Source organism: Vespa velutina, chromosome 4, assembly GCF_912470025.1.
Source record: "Vespa velutina chromosome 4, iVesVel2.1, whole genome shotgun sequence".
NCBI classification, from domain to species: Eukaryota; Metazoa; Arthropoda; class Insecta; order Hymenoptera; family Vespidae; genus Vespa; species Vespa velutina.
Window position 1 is genome coordinate 7,698,916 of NC_062191.1, and position 15,948 is coordinate 7,714,863.

At 30.0% G+C, this 15,948-nt stretch overlaps 2 protein-coding genes across 2 annotated transcripts in view; one reads left to right on the forward strand and one right to left on the reverse strand.

Annotated features, from left to right (window-relative positions):
* Nucleotides 1-6: 6 nt before the first annotated feature.
* The window catches only part of LOC124948715 (B9 domain-containing protein 1), a 104,020-nt gene continuing 88,078 nt past the window's right edge, over nucleotides 7-15,948 (reverse strand). Inside the window, exon 5 of the mRNA XM_047492737.1 lies at nucleotides 7-2,606. Within this exon, the coding sequence (XP_047348693.1) occupies nucleotides 2,554-2,606 (53 nt within the window). The 3' untranslated portion in view covers nucleotides 7-2,553. The remainder of the gene's footprint in view (nucleotides 2,607-15,948) is intronic.
* LOC124948716 (allatostatin-A receptor-like) overlaps nucleotides 7-15,948 on the forward strand; it is a 33,749-nt gene continuing 17,807 nt past the window's right edge. Inside the window, exons 1-3 of the mRNA XM_047492740.1 lie at nucleotides 7-17; nucleotides 934-1,182; nucleotides 1,705-1,950. Coding sequence (XP_047348696.1) covers nucleotides 1,060-1,182; nucleotides 1,705-1,950 — 369 coding nt within the window. The 5' untranslated portion in view covers nucleotides 7-17; nucleotides 934-1,059. The remainder of the gene's footprint in view (nucleotides 18-933; nucleotides 1,183-1,704; nucleotides 1,951-15,948) is intronic.

Below are 15,948 nucleotides of genomic sequence, written 5' to 3' on the forward strand. Positions count from 1 at the left end.
TCGTTATTCATGGCGAGGTAAGTCAATCAAAATTTATTAGAGATTTTCGATAATTGATTTCAAAAGGAAAGGAAGAGAACACATGAAAAGATCCTACTTTTTTTTTTTTTTATGTCGTAAGTATAGCTATTTCTTTGGATAACTTGTAATTCATTTAAAAATCGATCGATTGAACTTTATGAATATTATTTTTTTTATATCAATTTTTATCTTAAAATGTTGATTAAAAATCAAAGCGTAGATGGTTCAACCTATTTATTCATGTAAAAATGTTTGATGTTACGATGCTGTTATTGTTTATATATATTCATATGTCTGAAATACGCTTTGTTGAGATTACGGTTCATAAAGTCGAGAATATAAAAGCGTAAACAAATGTAATCTATTCGTCAGACATTCTGTTTTAATAATAATTCATATTTTACGTTTATTATACAGATCGATTTTCGAAAGTAATGAATTTACTTTGAATTTTGTCGTATAATTGTAGATAATTAGTTGTATTTTGTATACCTGTTGATTTATTATACATTTGGTATTCTGAGTTCGGTAGTTGGAATGCATTTGTTTAGAATTTCATCTGAATTAATTATACAAACAGACATACATATACATACACATATAGATCATTCACAATAATAATAACAACACTAATTAATATAATGATAATTATAATTATGATGATAGTGATAATGTATAGAACGGGGAATAAATGGAACGTAACAGCGTACAGAATCTGTAGACATTGTAATATATATATGATTTTAAATATATGTACAAATGAATATATGTGATGAAACATTTAATTTAATGATTTATTAAAATTTATTATAAAATTCGAACTTTCGACATCTCTTATCTTTCCTAATTTATAGTCTTTTTTCTTTCATAAGAGTTGTTCCCTTATGTATGTAGATTCACTTTACGTTTCAGGACTTGGACGATTCGTCGACGGCTTGTCGGATCCTACCACAATATGATTGGTCCTTTTTCCAGGTATCCTTCTTCCTAACGAGTTACTTGCTGCCATTGACGTTGATATGCGTCTTTTATGTCTGTATGCTTGTCAGACTATGGCGTGGTGCTCGTGTGAGTGCCGAGAGTCGACGAGGAAGAAGAAGAGTGACTCGTTTAGTTCTCGTCGTTGTAGGCGTTTTCGCTATATGTTGGTGTCCGATCCAGGTGAGTTAACTATTTTCTCTCTCTTCAAGACTTAAATATTTTTACAAAATAAACTAGGTAAAAGATGAGGTCAATGATGATTTTATCGATCAATATGATAAATTTAATTATTTAACCGAAACAATCATAGTAATTCTTGATTAACCAATCCTTTATAATGAATCAATAAACGAAAAAAAGTTATATCCATATGTATATATCTATATGTATATATTATGTATATGTATATGTATATGTATATGTATATGTATTGGTATATGTATATATGTATATATGTATATATGTATATATGTATATATACGGAGAGCGCATTTAATCAATAGGTTAATACACATATATACGTACATTTAACCAATTAAAATAAGTAATAGTATACATACTATACTTTTCAAGTAGATAGATATCGTTTGTAGACCCATTATCGTAATCATTTAATCTCAGAAAATTGTACCGATCAATGTGTAGGTACTTAAAAAAAAAGTAATTAGAAATACTCATGCAAATATCTATTTATTTTTACAGGTGATATTAGTTACGAAGTCTTTAGAGGCGTATCCTTTAAAATCGGCGACGATTATGGTCCAGATAGCGAGTCACATTCTGGCGTATACCAATAGCTGCGTCAACCCTATCCTTTACGCTTTTCTCAGCGATAATTTCCGAAAGGCCTTTCGGAAGATCATCTATTGCAGGCCACGACAAGATCCACAAAGATCGGGTCCATCTACAAAAACTACAAGAGCCGCTAGCACCGGTGACATCCTATGAGTAAGTCAATAAATTGATAAACTTTTTCCTTAGAAAATTGAAAATTAATTTGAAATTTAATAAATATTTAATTCATCAAGTTTCATCATTCATAATATATTTTGTCTTTTTAGAAAGAGAATTAAAAAAGATCGGAGAATTAAAAAAGACGAGAATAAAATGCTCGTTCATGTCTAAGAATATTACGAATTCTTTTTATAAAATAACGTCTGGAAAAAATTTAATTACCTCTTAATATAAAATAAAGCGATAAAAACGAATAGTTTTATCACGTTGGTAGGGAATCTTTATTTCGTACAATTCGAGAATTTTTTTTTCTTCTCTAAGAAATACGTTTTCTTCTTTTTTCCACTCATTTCTCTCTCTCTCTCTCTCTCTCTCTTTTCTTTTTTCGTATTCGTAGGCGTAGTCGAGTACTCGACTCAAGTTCGAAACGTGAGCCTATCCAAAGAAGAGCGTATAAGAGCGAGAAAGATGGAACATTTTAGAGGGTAGCGTACTAGTAGAGAATGTCTAGGTTGCAGCAGCCTGTTCTAAATTACGCTTCTCGTTTCGCCGCGAGTGCAATTTCCTGCATTTTCCGTGCCATCGAGCCAGCGGGAATCAGCCGGTATCTTTTTCCCGTACGGAAGACCGAGTACCAAACGAATCTAGAACTGTCACGAGAGCGATTCTTAACTTCGACCTTTCTTTTTACAATTTTACCATCGATTTTCATTCAAATCTTGAAGCGATAAGAAGAAATTGAAATATTGGTTTTCGATTAAAAGGAATTTTTTTTTTCAAAATTAGATACGGACAATTTTAACGTTTAGAAATAATGAAAATTACATTTTTACAATCCTTTTGGATGATTTTTTCGATTTATGCTCTATTTATCATCGTATCGTTATTTATTCGATATATCTTTACAAAAAAAGATAGACATTTGTTACAATACAATAGCATCCATATCGGATCTTTTACATTAAAATATTATGTCATTACAATTTGTTAGTCATTCTATCGTTATTACTGTACAATTATTGATCTTAAAGGAAAAGCACTTTGCTTTTGAATTTTCTTTATCACTTTTATGAATGATCTATTATTTTAGCAATATTCATGAAAAGAATATTATAATAGTCATTAAATGAATATTAATGCGAAAATAATGAAAAAATTACATCATCGTTATAATTTTTTTTAATGAAATTTAATGAAAAAATAAATTGTTACGTATGTATTATATTGCGCATTAAACTATATTAAATGTTAATATGTTATAATTTCAAGATTACATGTATAATAAAATTGACACTTCATTCATATATCGTGGTAGTAGAAGAACCGAAATAAATTCTTTTTTCTCGCTGACGTTTTCATTTATGAAGAAGAACTTATTCAGGCATGCATATCGTCTAATCGAAGAGGAAAATGTGGGATGAAGAGAATTCACACGAGACGGGATCTTCTCGGGATTATCGATTTTCTTGACACGCACGAACGAACGTTAATAAACGTACATATTATGCAGTAACTTCTTATTATTCTAAATTTTGTAAGTTATAGTAAGTTATATCGAAAATGCACGTAAACGTAGTCAAGATATTGTAATATTATTCAAAGAAATGAAAGAATGCAAAGAATTTTTTTTAAATTCGTTTAACTTGATTTTTAAAAGCAGCTCATTTTACTTGTGCACGTTTGTCCTTTTATCTCATATTTTGTTGAATAAATTGCAACAGAATAAGAATAATATTTGTTATATAAAGTGCCATAGAATTTAATTTAGGGAAAATACAGAACGTAAAAGTAATCAATATCAAATGAACGAACGAAAATGTTTACAGAATTGTTGATCATTGTTTTAATTATAAATCGAGTAAAGTAATTAAAAATAAACGTCATAAGATTTTATTACGTTCTTTTATTTAGAACGTAATATTTAATTACATTCGCAGGATATATAATATTTACGTGAGTTCGATTTCCATTTTCTAATTTCTTTCTTTTAATGGAATTTAATATTACGGGTTATTTATTTAAAATAATTTAAAATTGAAATGATGAGGATAAAATATCACTTAAGGATATGAATTATTTTTAAAGATTTATTTCTTTTTATTTTAAATAATATGTCGTTCGAATTTATAGGTTTTAATAGTAGGTCATAATGCGTTCATCATTTTTGAAATAAATATAAAATACGTTCTTTATGAAGTAAAGTAAAAAGAAACGTTCTTTTATATACACTTAGATGAGTCACTTAAAATTTGTAAACTTAAATATCTTAATTTGTTTAGGAAAAAATTCTGAAAAAGAACGTTCGATTTAAGAAATGCTGATATAGCGAAATTGACAAATAATCAAGTTTAATTTAGAAAAATATCGATGATTATAATATTTCTCAACATATATTATTATCAAAAGGGAAAAGTTTTAACCTCCATTATATACCTTTTAATCAAATATATTTTTCTTGAGAAATGTTTTTTTTTATTATCAAAAATAACCAAGATATTGAATCTTTCAGTTGTAGATGACTCGAATATCCGAACACTTTTTATTATACTATAGTAAAAAATTTCAGATTTATGTATTCACCAAAGTGTATATAAAAAGGTAACATAAAAAGACCATGACATCCAAAGATACTTCGACTAACTCGGTTATAGTTCGTAGCGATGTACCAAGTTTCGATTCTCTGTGATGTAATATCAAACTAGACAGAAAGAAAGAAGGGAACAGTAAACGAACGAAGGAAAACTTTCAGTGATTTACGAGGAGAGGAAAGACGGAAACTGTGAAATAAGGGGTAAGCTCCTGTCGTAAAGCTTTTATTTTAGAAAGAGAGAACGAAAGTGAAAGGAAAAAAGGGTGTATAAGAGAGAGAGAGGAAGAGAGAGAGAGAGAGAGAGATAGAGGGAGAGAGAGAGAGGGAGAGAGAGAAAGGGAGAGGGAAAATCGTAAGTGAGTCGTTGACGCGTTGAAAGATATGCTAAAGAAATAATGTCGGAGACAAATGGACGTAATGGCTCGAAAACGACGATGTTGTATATTTACGTTTGTCTGTTTTACATTCACCGGTTCTCCTGTGTGTTCGACGTTAATCTGTCTGAGTTCGCAGGTCGAGAACTATAATATCAACGTAAAGGTTATTTTATCCTAGTGCAATAAATAAACTCTAACAACCCCTTTTTGTAAGATCAAGCTAACATTCGTACGATTTTACACCCTCCAACGTTGGCCTTCCTTTGTCTGTTTTTCCTCGTTTACTTCCTTTTTTTTTTTTTTTTTTCATATAAGCGTTTCTTCTTCATTTTGTTTTCATCGAAATTCCATGTAAAAATGTATGAAACATGAACTTCATAAAAAATTAGATCTGTTTGTTAATTCGATAAAAAATTGTTGAACGTAATTTAACGTGATATCAATCAAACTTTAAATAAACTATCTCGTAATTTTTCTTCGTTTGTTCGTGTGTTACTTCTTATTCTTTCTCTTTTTTTTTTTTTATTTTTTATTTTTTTTCTTTTTTCTTATAAATGTATACTCATGTACATGAAGGACGAATCTCGGTATTTTATCTAACGTCTAATTGAATCCATGGACGATTATAGAAGATTTATATTCTTTCTGTCTCCGCATGAGCTCTCTTACAAATTGCCATGAATATTAGATATACGACGCGTAATAACGCATGCTTTAGCAAAGAAGAAGAAGTTGCAAAGCGTTTCTGAGAAATTTACATTACTCTACCTCACTAAATCCGTTCTTGTGGTACAGTTGGAAAGAAGCTATCAGGATCTACATTTCTCCAACTTTATCGGAAATAGCCAGGCAGGTTCTTAGTAACTATATGCTCTTTCAGAATAAGGAAATACGGAATCTCTAGATCAACCGACATCTAAAAACCCCGTTTTATCGAATATAAAATGGAATTTCAGAGAAATTGAAAAAACCTTAATCTTGGTTTTGCACGGATCAAGATAAAAACATTTACGTGAACAATCGAGAAACTTTATTACAATCGTGAAATAAGTATGAAACTTGAATAAACTTGTTCAGAGATATTGTTTCGTTATTTTTATACAAAAGTAAAACTGTAACAGCATGGTACATATCATTCGTCATCTTGGCACAATGAGAATTATTTTGTGTCCTCCACTTTTTTTCTTTCCCATTTTCATATAGACGCCGTATTTTCTATTATTCTTTTCTCATTCTTTTCTATTTTTTTCTCCCTTTTTAAGTTTCTCATTCCTCAACCTAAGAAAACTACAATTTTTATCGCGCAAGTCTAGATAATAATAGAACAAGTCACATCGTTAACCTATATCGTACGTACGTACGTAATTTTTTTTTATTTTGATAGGCATTGAAAAGGGAGAAAGAGAAATCAAATAGCTCCAAATGGTTTTGTAACGTACTTCTAAATCAGACTTAGGAAAAAGACTGAGAGAGGAAAGATATATAGAGGAAAAGAAAAAACGACGTTTGAAAAGAAAACAAAAGCGCTGCTAAGCTCGAAGGAATCACGAAAATGTTAAGTTTCCCTTGAAGATGTCCTTGTATAAATAGTACCTCTTTCTCTTCCTCTCTCTCTCTCTCTCTCTCTCTCTCTCTTTCTTTATCATTGTGACATTCGAACAGAGTTCGTTTATCTTCACAGACGTCACCAATATGGCCAACCATTCGTATTCGTTTCTGAAGTGAGATTTTTTTTCGGCTACCCCGACGTCTTTTCTCTCGTTGCCAGGAATCTACTTCAAGTGATGCCGTTTTTCTCGATCATTCGCTCGATCTTATTTACGAGCTACCAAGACCAATTCACTTGGGATTAATTTATGATATTACCAAAAAGGAGACAGTTCAAAGGTCATAAAAAAACGTTCGAGCACGATTTTTTCTATCTTTCCCTCTTGTTGTTTTTTTTTTATTTAAAATACAATAGATTATAATTTTTTTTTGTTGTTCGAATAAAAATTGATAAATTTTCTCAAGATTCATAGGGAATTGAAACACTGTTTGCATTTAAAAAAAAAGTAAAGTAGAATATTGAAATCATGATTAGACGAAACGAGAATTGAGGAAAAGGCACATTGATAATGTATTTTGTTTTTTATTAAAGAAAAGTTAAACTCCTCGTTTTGTTATGTCATAAATAAGATCATCTCGTGAATCTTGTTAATAAAAGAACTAAGCAGTTAATGAAATGACCAAGGGATGATTTCGTCGAACGAAAAGTTGCATGATTATTTTACAAATTTTACGTCTCATGTTATTTATTCAATTTCAATGATGTCAAATTTGTTGGAACATGTGAAAATTAAAATTACAAATTTTATTAAAATATATATTTCATTAAAACTATTGATTACCAAAACGATTAATAATAATTTTAAAGAAATACAGCTTTCGTATATAGATTATTATTTTGAATGCTGACATGTGTTAAATGCTTTATTTAATTAATTTTTTGAATCTTGCAATTTGAAACGTTTCAATTTGATTTTGATCAATTAAATCAGCCACAACTAGTTTATTGACTGGTGGAAATAGAATTTTTAGGGAATTTGAAATTATTTCTTTTGTTTCTTGTATTTTTGATCTTTGTAAAATCAACTTATAAAATAAATGAAAGTATTCGATCAAATGTTCGATAATATAATTTCTCTCTCTCTCTCTCTCTCTCTCGTATATATTTATATTTTTAATATTAAATAATTATATTTTTAATATTAAATAATTGAATGATAAGTGTCAGCATTATAAATATGATAAATATTACATTTTATATAAATCCGCAAAAATGAAAACATTAATATTGCAAGATCCATTTCGAATTCTTACTATTAGTAATTATAAGGATTATAGAGGAACAACGAGGCAAGAGTAAAGTAGACAGGAGAATTATGAGGCTAGCAGAACCTACAATATGGGCAACTTCCTTGCGACGGTCCAACACTTGCATTGGAATATATTAGTTTGATTTAATCGTAGAGCTCAGCTCACCTCTATCCTTGTTCCTCACCGCTTTAATATATTCGTAGAATATAGTAATAGAATATCCTACGCGAGGATACCGCGAGGATACCGCGAGAAACCGTCAGCAGGAGGTTAAAATCAAACCAATGTATTCTAATGCGAATGTGTTTATAACGAAGTTATTGTAGACTCTGTTAGTTTCACAATCCTCCTCTCTATTCTTCCTTCTCCTCGTTGCTACTCTGTAATCCTGTATTTAGACATTTGGTAACGTTGATTTAAATGCTGCGTTAAATTCTCATGGAAAACAATAAGGAATAAGTAAGTACTGTTACCTCCTTAAACGATACCGTTAAACGACGGTAAATTTATGGTAAGAGTCCGATTTCCTTCTCTTCACAAGATACTTCTCTCTGTTCTGTCTATTTAACGAGATATGTTTTAAGGTTTTGCATCAAGTTACTATTAGATTCGACAGAAGAAAAAAAAAGAGGGAGAGAGAGAGAGAGAGAGAGAGAGAGAGAGAGAGAGAGAGAGAGCAAGAGAAATATCTTTTTTGTCCGAAAGTAATAATCTCATATTCAGCGACTTTTCTCTCCATTTTCATAATCATTGAAATTACGAGAAAAAGAAACGAAGAAGACACTATTAGAATATGCTAGCTTTCTCTCTCTCTTTCTCTCTCTTTCTCTCTCTCTTTCTCTCTCTCTCCCTCTCTCTTTTTCTTTCTCTTTCTTTGCGTTCTCTTACCATTTTACATGCAAATGAATCTAGCTAACACGATATTCTCTATCCTCCAAAGAACTTCTTCCTATAACAATGCTAAGTTTTTTTAATCTTTGGACTGCAAAAAGCGTATATATGTATAATATATATGTCTTCAGAAAGTTAGAAATTATTTAAAAAAATTGACATACTTGGTGTCATACCTGTTTAGAGCCGAACATTTAAATGCTTTCGTTTAATTGAATAATGTAAAAAAGTATTATAGGACAAAATTTCATCAGACAGACAAGATTTTTAATATTTAATATGATTTGTTAATTAATTAATGACAACTGTAATTTTAAAAATACACAATTCTGATCGAAATGCATAAACATAAGAGTTCTACATTTTTTCTATTTAAATGTCATTTTTTCAATGGTGATCATTGCAAAAGCAAACAAGATGTTACATCCATCAATTTTATTTTTTTATAAGCTTTTGTACAATAGTAACAAGAATATATCGTCTACTTTAAATCAACATCGCTGATTTTAATATCTAAGAAAAAATGATTTTAGAAGAAGAAGAGTTTATATCATTCTATTTTCCCCTCTCGAACAGTCCAACTTTTTTCTGTAACATTTTTCATATCTATCCAGTACATAGGAAATAAATATTATAAGTCTTAAAATATTGATTTTCATTTAAAACATATTGTTCTGACTTTTGAATCTTGACAAAAGTTTTCCCTACAGCTGCAATAAGTATTATACATCCTCCTCGAAAGCTAACAACTTTTTTTTCGAAATATTTGTTTATTAAAGCATTAGGATTGAAGATATTTGGCCATATTGTTTAAAATGAAGAGACAATTTATTAACGACGTTTATTTAATCAAGACTACAATATGTAGAATGCTACATAACAATCGATGAAATAATTGAATATAGAGATATGTAAACAATGATTACGTTTGATATGTAATAATAAGCTAAATCTCAGTGACTATAATGCGCCAAACAATACTAATGGTTCTCTGTTGAAACATGCTTCAACAGAATTAATTAGAAGAGTTAATTAGAAAAGGTGAGTCGTTAAAAGGATCGTAAAAACTAATGAATTGACGTTATAAACGGCATAGATCTACAAATTGATTCATTGATTCATTAAATTATTCATTGATCTTTATAAATGATAGAAATTGTTTGATGAATATTTGTTCTTAAAGAATTCCAGAAAAAATATCTTAAAATTTCTCAGGGAATATTTTAATGATTTAAATAAAAAAATTTCTGTATGAAAATAAGGCAATTCAGAAAGGCAAACCATATATAAAAATACTGAAACTGTTAGAAATCATTAATCATGTCAAGGGTATTAAACGCTTTTTTCGCTCTCGGATCATTCAAGATAACGTTTATTCGTCGATCATATCCTTTGAGATAAAAGATATCGATCTGACACTTGAACTAAGTAGAACATTTTACGTTTCTTCTTTTTATCGTCGATGCTAGAACCGTAAAATGACGAATATTTTTCATCCATCATAGAATTAAAGAATAATATTCTGTTATTGTAATGGCCTTTTCGTGAGAACTACCGAAAATTCTGATAAAGTATATTACAAGAATATCTCGCATTTCTTGCATTCGTAGCCAAAAGAAAAACTGTCTTATCGTTTCTAAATTCGAACGATAAAAGAGCAAAGGAGAAGGAGAATTTGAAATATGATTTAAATTATAAGGGTATCGTTAGATCAATGCGCTGAAAAAATTCGTAAAATTGGGTTATATTGAATACAAATCTAAAATCACTATTCGATTTTCAATATCAAATAAGAAGAGGTATAAAAAGGAAGAGTAAGAAGAAAGAGAAAAAGAAGAAGAAAAGAAACAACTACTTTTTTTTTTTCCATCGACATTCCTTCTTTTGTCTTTCTTTCGTTTTTTGGAGAAAGTATTTTTCTCTTTTTTTTTTTCTTTTTCTTTTATCGAAAATCGAAGCTCATATTTATTTTCGTATGTGACATTTGTTCTTTTTACATTATTGATTTTATTGTTTTGTTCTTCCAGACATGTCCGTATAAACAATAATTGTACCTATGTATGTATCCGCATGTATTTATGTATGTATGCGTGCTCATATATTCGGGAAACGAACATATATGGAGGTTGTGGAAAATGGAGCTTATAAGTGGCGCAACGAGTCAGTGAGGAAAAAAAGGAAAGAAAGAAGTATACCCTTTGAAAGGGAATCGATCGATCAACAACATCCAACACGTTCTACTTTTACCCACGACATTTCTCCCTACATTAGGTCGAAGGGAGCACCGTTTGTTTCTTTCGTGATTAGATGAAAAAAGAAGAAGAGAAAGAAGATGAGAAAGAATGAAATCGTGGAAATCATTTTGATCGATTATACTACTTGAGTTCACGGAATATGATCGGAGAAGAAGATTGTCGGCCGAAATGTGAAAGAACATAACAGCATCGTCTTTAACGAGAAGTTGCGATAAAAAAGAACAATGAGGACAGGAGAGAAGGGGAGAAGTGAAAAGGGAGAGAGAGAGAGAGAGAGAGAGAGAGAGAGAGAGAGAGAGAGAGAGAGAGAGAGAGGGATATAAAAGAAGAAAGTAGTCGTGGCTGTGATAAAGAGAAGGGAAAAGAGTGAGAGAGGGGATAGCTTTTCAGAAACAGCTTTGTCGCCCTAATTACTCTTGAAAGTCGCATTCTACAATCCACGTCCTTTAAGTTCGCAAGCTTTGCACTGAATTCACTTCTCTTCTTCTTTCTTTCTCTTCTTTTTCTTCCTTTCTCTATCTCCTTCGTATGTTGTTGCACATTTTATATTGCTCCTCCTGTTCTTCTCCCACTCTTTTGTAACTCATCCATCGCCCTTCATTACTTCCTTTATTTTTTTCTTCTCTCTTTCTTTTTTTTTTTCTTTATTCCCTCATAGCTATCACTCATAAGGCCATAACAATTACCATGTTAGATATCGTCTATGAACCACAAATTGGGCGTCTCAATTCTGTCTTTTTGAATTGATCGTTTATTGAAGATGTCCTTTCTCTTCTTTTTCTTGTTTCTTTTTTCTTTCTTCAATCTCATTCATTACAGCATATGTCACGTATGTGTACATGTGCGTGCGTACAGATACATATCCTGGGATTTACATGGTTTATATGCTCAGAGAACATGATACAGGATATCCCGTTTATTTAGAATAATTGGAGTTTCTTTTCAATGAGGGACCGAATCTATCGAAATAATTTTCTTACAAATTTGTTTGATACGAAGGGAGATATCATATGGTACTAATTTTCTTTTCATGCAAGTCGAGTTTATGGGAAAACATTCAAAGTCAAATTAATTTCTTTTCTTTCTTTTTTTTTTTTTTTTTTTTTTCTAAATAAAACCATATATTTTTCTTTTCGTAGAATGATTCAATGACGTGCCATATGAGATAGTTTATTATTGTAAAATATTATAAACTAAACATAGTTCGTGACTTTCTCAGAAGTGTAAGTCTTTATCGCTGGTTGCTGACTATAAGTCTGCATAATGTAAACAAAGGCCAAACATCTTATCTTATGTATACATAATATAACATTTGGTAACTTGAGAAGGCTTATAGTCCTTAGAAACTCACGAGGTATTTCAATTTTTCGAGAACACCCTGTATATAGATCATTATTTTTTTCCCTTCAGTTTTTATCTGTTCTCACTCTTTTTTTCTCTACTTTTTTCTTTTCTCTCTCTCTCTCTCTCTCTCTCTCTCCCTCTCCCTCTCGAATAGCATTGTTTGCTGTGGGGTATCTTCCTTCAGTAGCTCATTGGGAAATAGATCCAATTTCAAGAATTCATTAACTCGGGCAAATGGCCACTATCGACATTTTCAATTAGCGTGACTCATGAACAAAAAAAAAAAGAAAAAAAAATCAGAAGTGTAAATTAATATGAGTATGAAAGTACTATCTTAAATTTAAATATTAACAAAACCAAAATATCAGAGAAAAATAATAAAACAAAATCTTATTAAGCTAGAAAATATGATTTAATTATTTCATTAATATGATGAATGCCCCCATAAAAAAAAAAAAGAAGAAAAAAATATATCAGAATGATCTAAAAATAAGAAACGAGAAACTTCTATACGTTCAAGATAAGACAGAAAAAATGATTGTAATTTCACGTGAACGTACAGAACGCAATTATTTACAGGAACTGATATAATTTTCATGCTCTCAATGTTCTCAATGGTGGATCATAACACGAAGATTCGATTTGTAACTAGATAACAGTGAGTAATGTGGGAACCGTATCAGTTTACATCGTATGCGCTATGTTGCAACGTATCACGTTGTATACAATAAAATGGTCAAGAAGGATCATGTGAACGCTTAGAAATCATTATCATCTAATCCATACGAGCTTTCAGATTGGAAAATGTTCTTGTGATTGGAAAATGGAAAATATATATATATATATAATAATTAAAAAATGATATAATTAACTTTACCTTTCATTTTCGTATTTTGTGATAAGATAGTACAATAACATGATAATGAATTACTTCTTTCAAAATCATCCAATGAAACACTGCTGAGATTAAATAATATTTTTGCGAAGTAAACTTTTTATAAGTCGACGACGAACATGACTTTATATTGAGTTTGACTTTATTAAAACAAGATATGCGAGCAATATGAGGGAGGACAAAAAAATGTTCAATCGTATTTTTTCTTCGTAACAGGTGATACTAATGATAACCATTTGCATATAATACATAGGAGAAATATCCAGTGTTGAATATTTCTCTTGAAATAAAGGTATCATTTTATTCGTGTGTCATAAAATGAAAATATATCTCGGCCATCATAATGGGAACATCATCGTTTTTGTGATCTCAATTTTTTATTAAGAAAGAATTATTAACGTGTAATATCTATCTATATTTTAACTTATCTTCTAACGATTCGATCAAAGAAAGGATTCTTATATTTCTAAGAGATCAAGAGAAGTGTATATTCATGATTCTTACACTTATAGTCACAAATTTTATCTAGCTTTTGATTTCTTTTTTAGAAACTGGGTTAGAAGAGATGCCTAAAAGGCAACTGGTACAATTTATCAGTGAATATGGAATAAAACACATTGAAAAGAACACGTTGAAACGAGAAGATTATTCTTGGATAGATAGACATAAGTATCGTCGTGCGATTAGATTGACAAAGAGAAAAGATAAAGAGACAGAGGGGATGAGGGAGATACCAAAGACAAGGGAGTTAAGTTGAACATAAAAAAGAGAGCATAAGAAATAGGACAACGAGGAATCCAGTGATCTCTGAAAGCCTACTTTTGATACTTCCGTTAAGAAAGGCCTCGAGTTTCGCGGAGGAGAGTTTAAGACCAAGGAAGAATTGCTCTAATGAAGAATGCTTCCTGAATGAAAGAGAAAAAGAAAGAAAGAAAAAATTCTCAAAGGTCATGGCGGACTCGACAATGACTGACATAGTATGTACCGTCGCGTTATAGAAAGTATTAGATCAGAAACGTGATTTTGACAAGCAATTATCTGGACTATTTAATTGTTGTATACTTATGTATCTTACTCTTACTCAATCACTATCATTGTGAAAATTAATAATTACTAATAACTCTGTCGAAGTCAATTTTTCAACTTTTATTGATCAAGTATTTTTTTTTTATTACTAACGAGGAAAATGAAATGGCTTCATCGTAAAAGTCTGTGCTTAAAATCTGTTAATAAATTATAGATCGTTTTAAAAAAGTGACCTATTTCTCTTTTTTTTAGTTCTCCCCCGTTTTCTTTTTTTTCTTCCTTACATTTTTTTTTTTTAATGTCAGATACGTTTTTAGCGATCCCCATTCATAAGATCTATCAATCATGTTCCCCTTTGTCGGACGATTTTCAATGTTGATGAAAACATCGAGATTTTACAAAATAATACATGACTCATGAATGATATCCCCATTTAAAATATTTTATGCTTATGTATATATATATATATATATATATATATATATATATATATATCTAGACGTCATTTCTTATAAATTAGAATTCCTTTCCATTCTATTTGATCGAATATTTTTAGTCAGAAGAAATATATTCCGTCAAAAGGTTTAATGATTTTTCGCTGAGTCACAAAGTCTATCTCCCTTTTTGATCTTCCCGCAGAAAGTTAACGAAGTAGTTAAGAGTCATGCTGAGTGGTGATAGAAATAAATAGACGCCATGGTGTGCAATTGCCACATCTTTCGGTTATTCCTGTTTTCCTATGGCGCCAATTTCAGTATCGTCTATTTATAAGAGTCAAAAATATATAGGAACGGTTTTATGTTGTCACCGTAAAACACAATTTTTATTATCTCGAACTCAGTTCAAATTATTCTCTTTCATTCGGTCATTAATTCACTAAATAGATGTTTGTTTTTCTTAAAAAAAAAAAAAAAAAAAAAAAAAACTTCCCAGGATTTTCTTGGAACGATAAGTAATTTTCTAAATACACGAATATTTTTTAACATATATTCGTTTTAATTAATTGGAACGGTGAATTCAAACCTAATATATCTCTCTCGGTGAATACTCTCCTTATCATTCGTTGTGATATGAAAGAAGATGCAGAGAATATTATTTCAGAAATTAATAGTAATGTAAAATGAATATTTTCATATAATATTCGTATTACACGAGTATTATATGAAATATTCCTCGTTTATATTATTTAAGTATAGAATAGTAGATGTGGAATTGTTCCAATGATATCGATCATATAAGTTTCCAAGCTTTCAATATTCTCATCGAATCCAGAGCAATTTTGGAAGAGAAACACAAGCCCATCGAGTTTTCACTAACGGTGCCAGCTTCCGTGATAACATTTTCATCCTGCAATAAAATTCTAACTGTATGTCGTAAGACGCTTCGAATTTGGCAACTTGGCAAAGAGTAGAAATGACACGGTTCAACGAATTCTATGGGAGATTTTTTTCCATTAAATTTTTATCTATAGTTCGTATTAGATGATAACAAGTTGGAATAATCATAGAATTCTTTCATTTTTTCGATTTAAATTAGATAAGACATATATACAAGCGTGCGTAAGTATTATAAATCTATTATGTTAATTAAAATTTTGATTTATTAATTAATTTTTATCACGTGGAAAAGTCTGATTTTATATTTTTATTTATATTGTCTTCTTAATTTTTGTTTAATTGTTGTAAAAATCAAATAATCATTTGATTTTTATTTTTTAATAATGACAATGAAATATTTGTTGTCTATCTATAATCA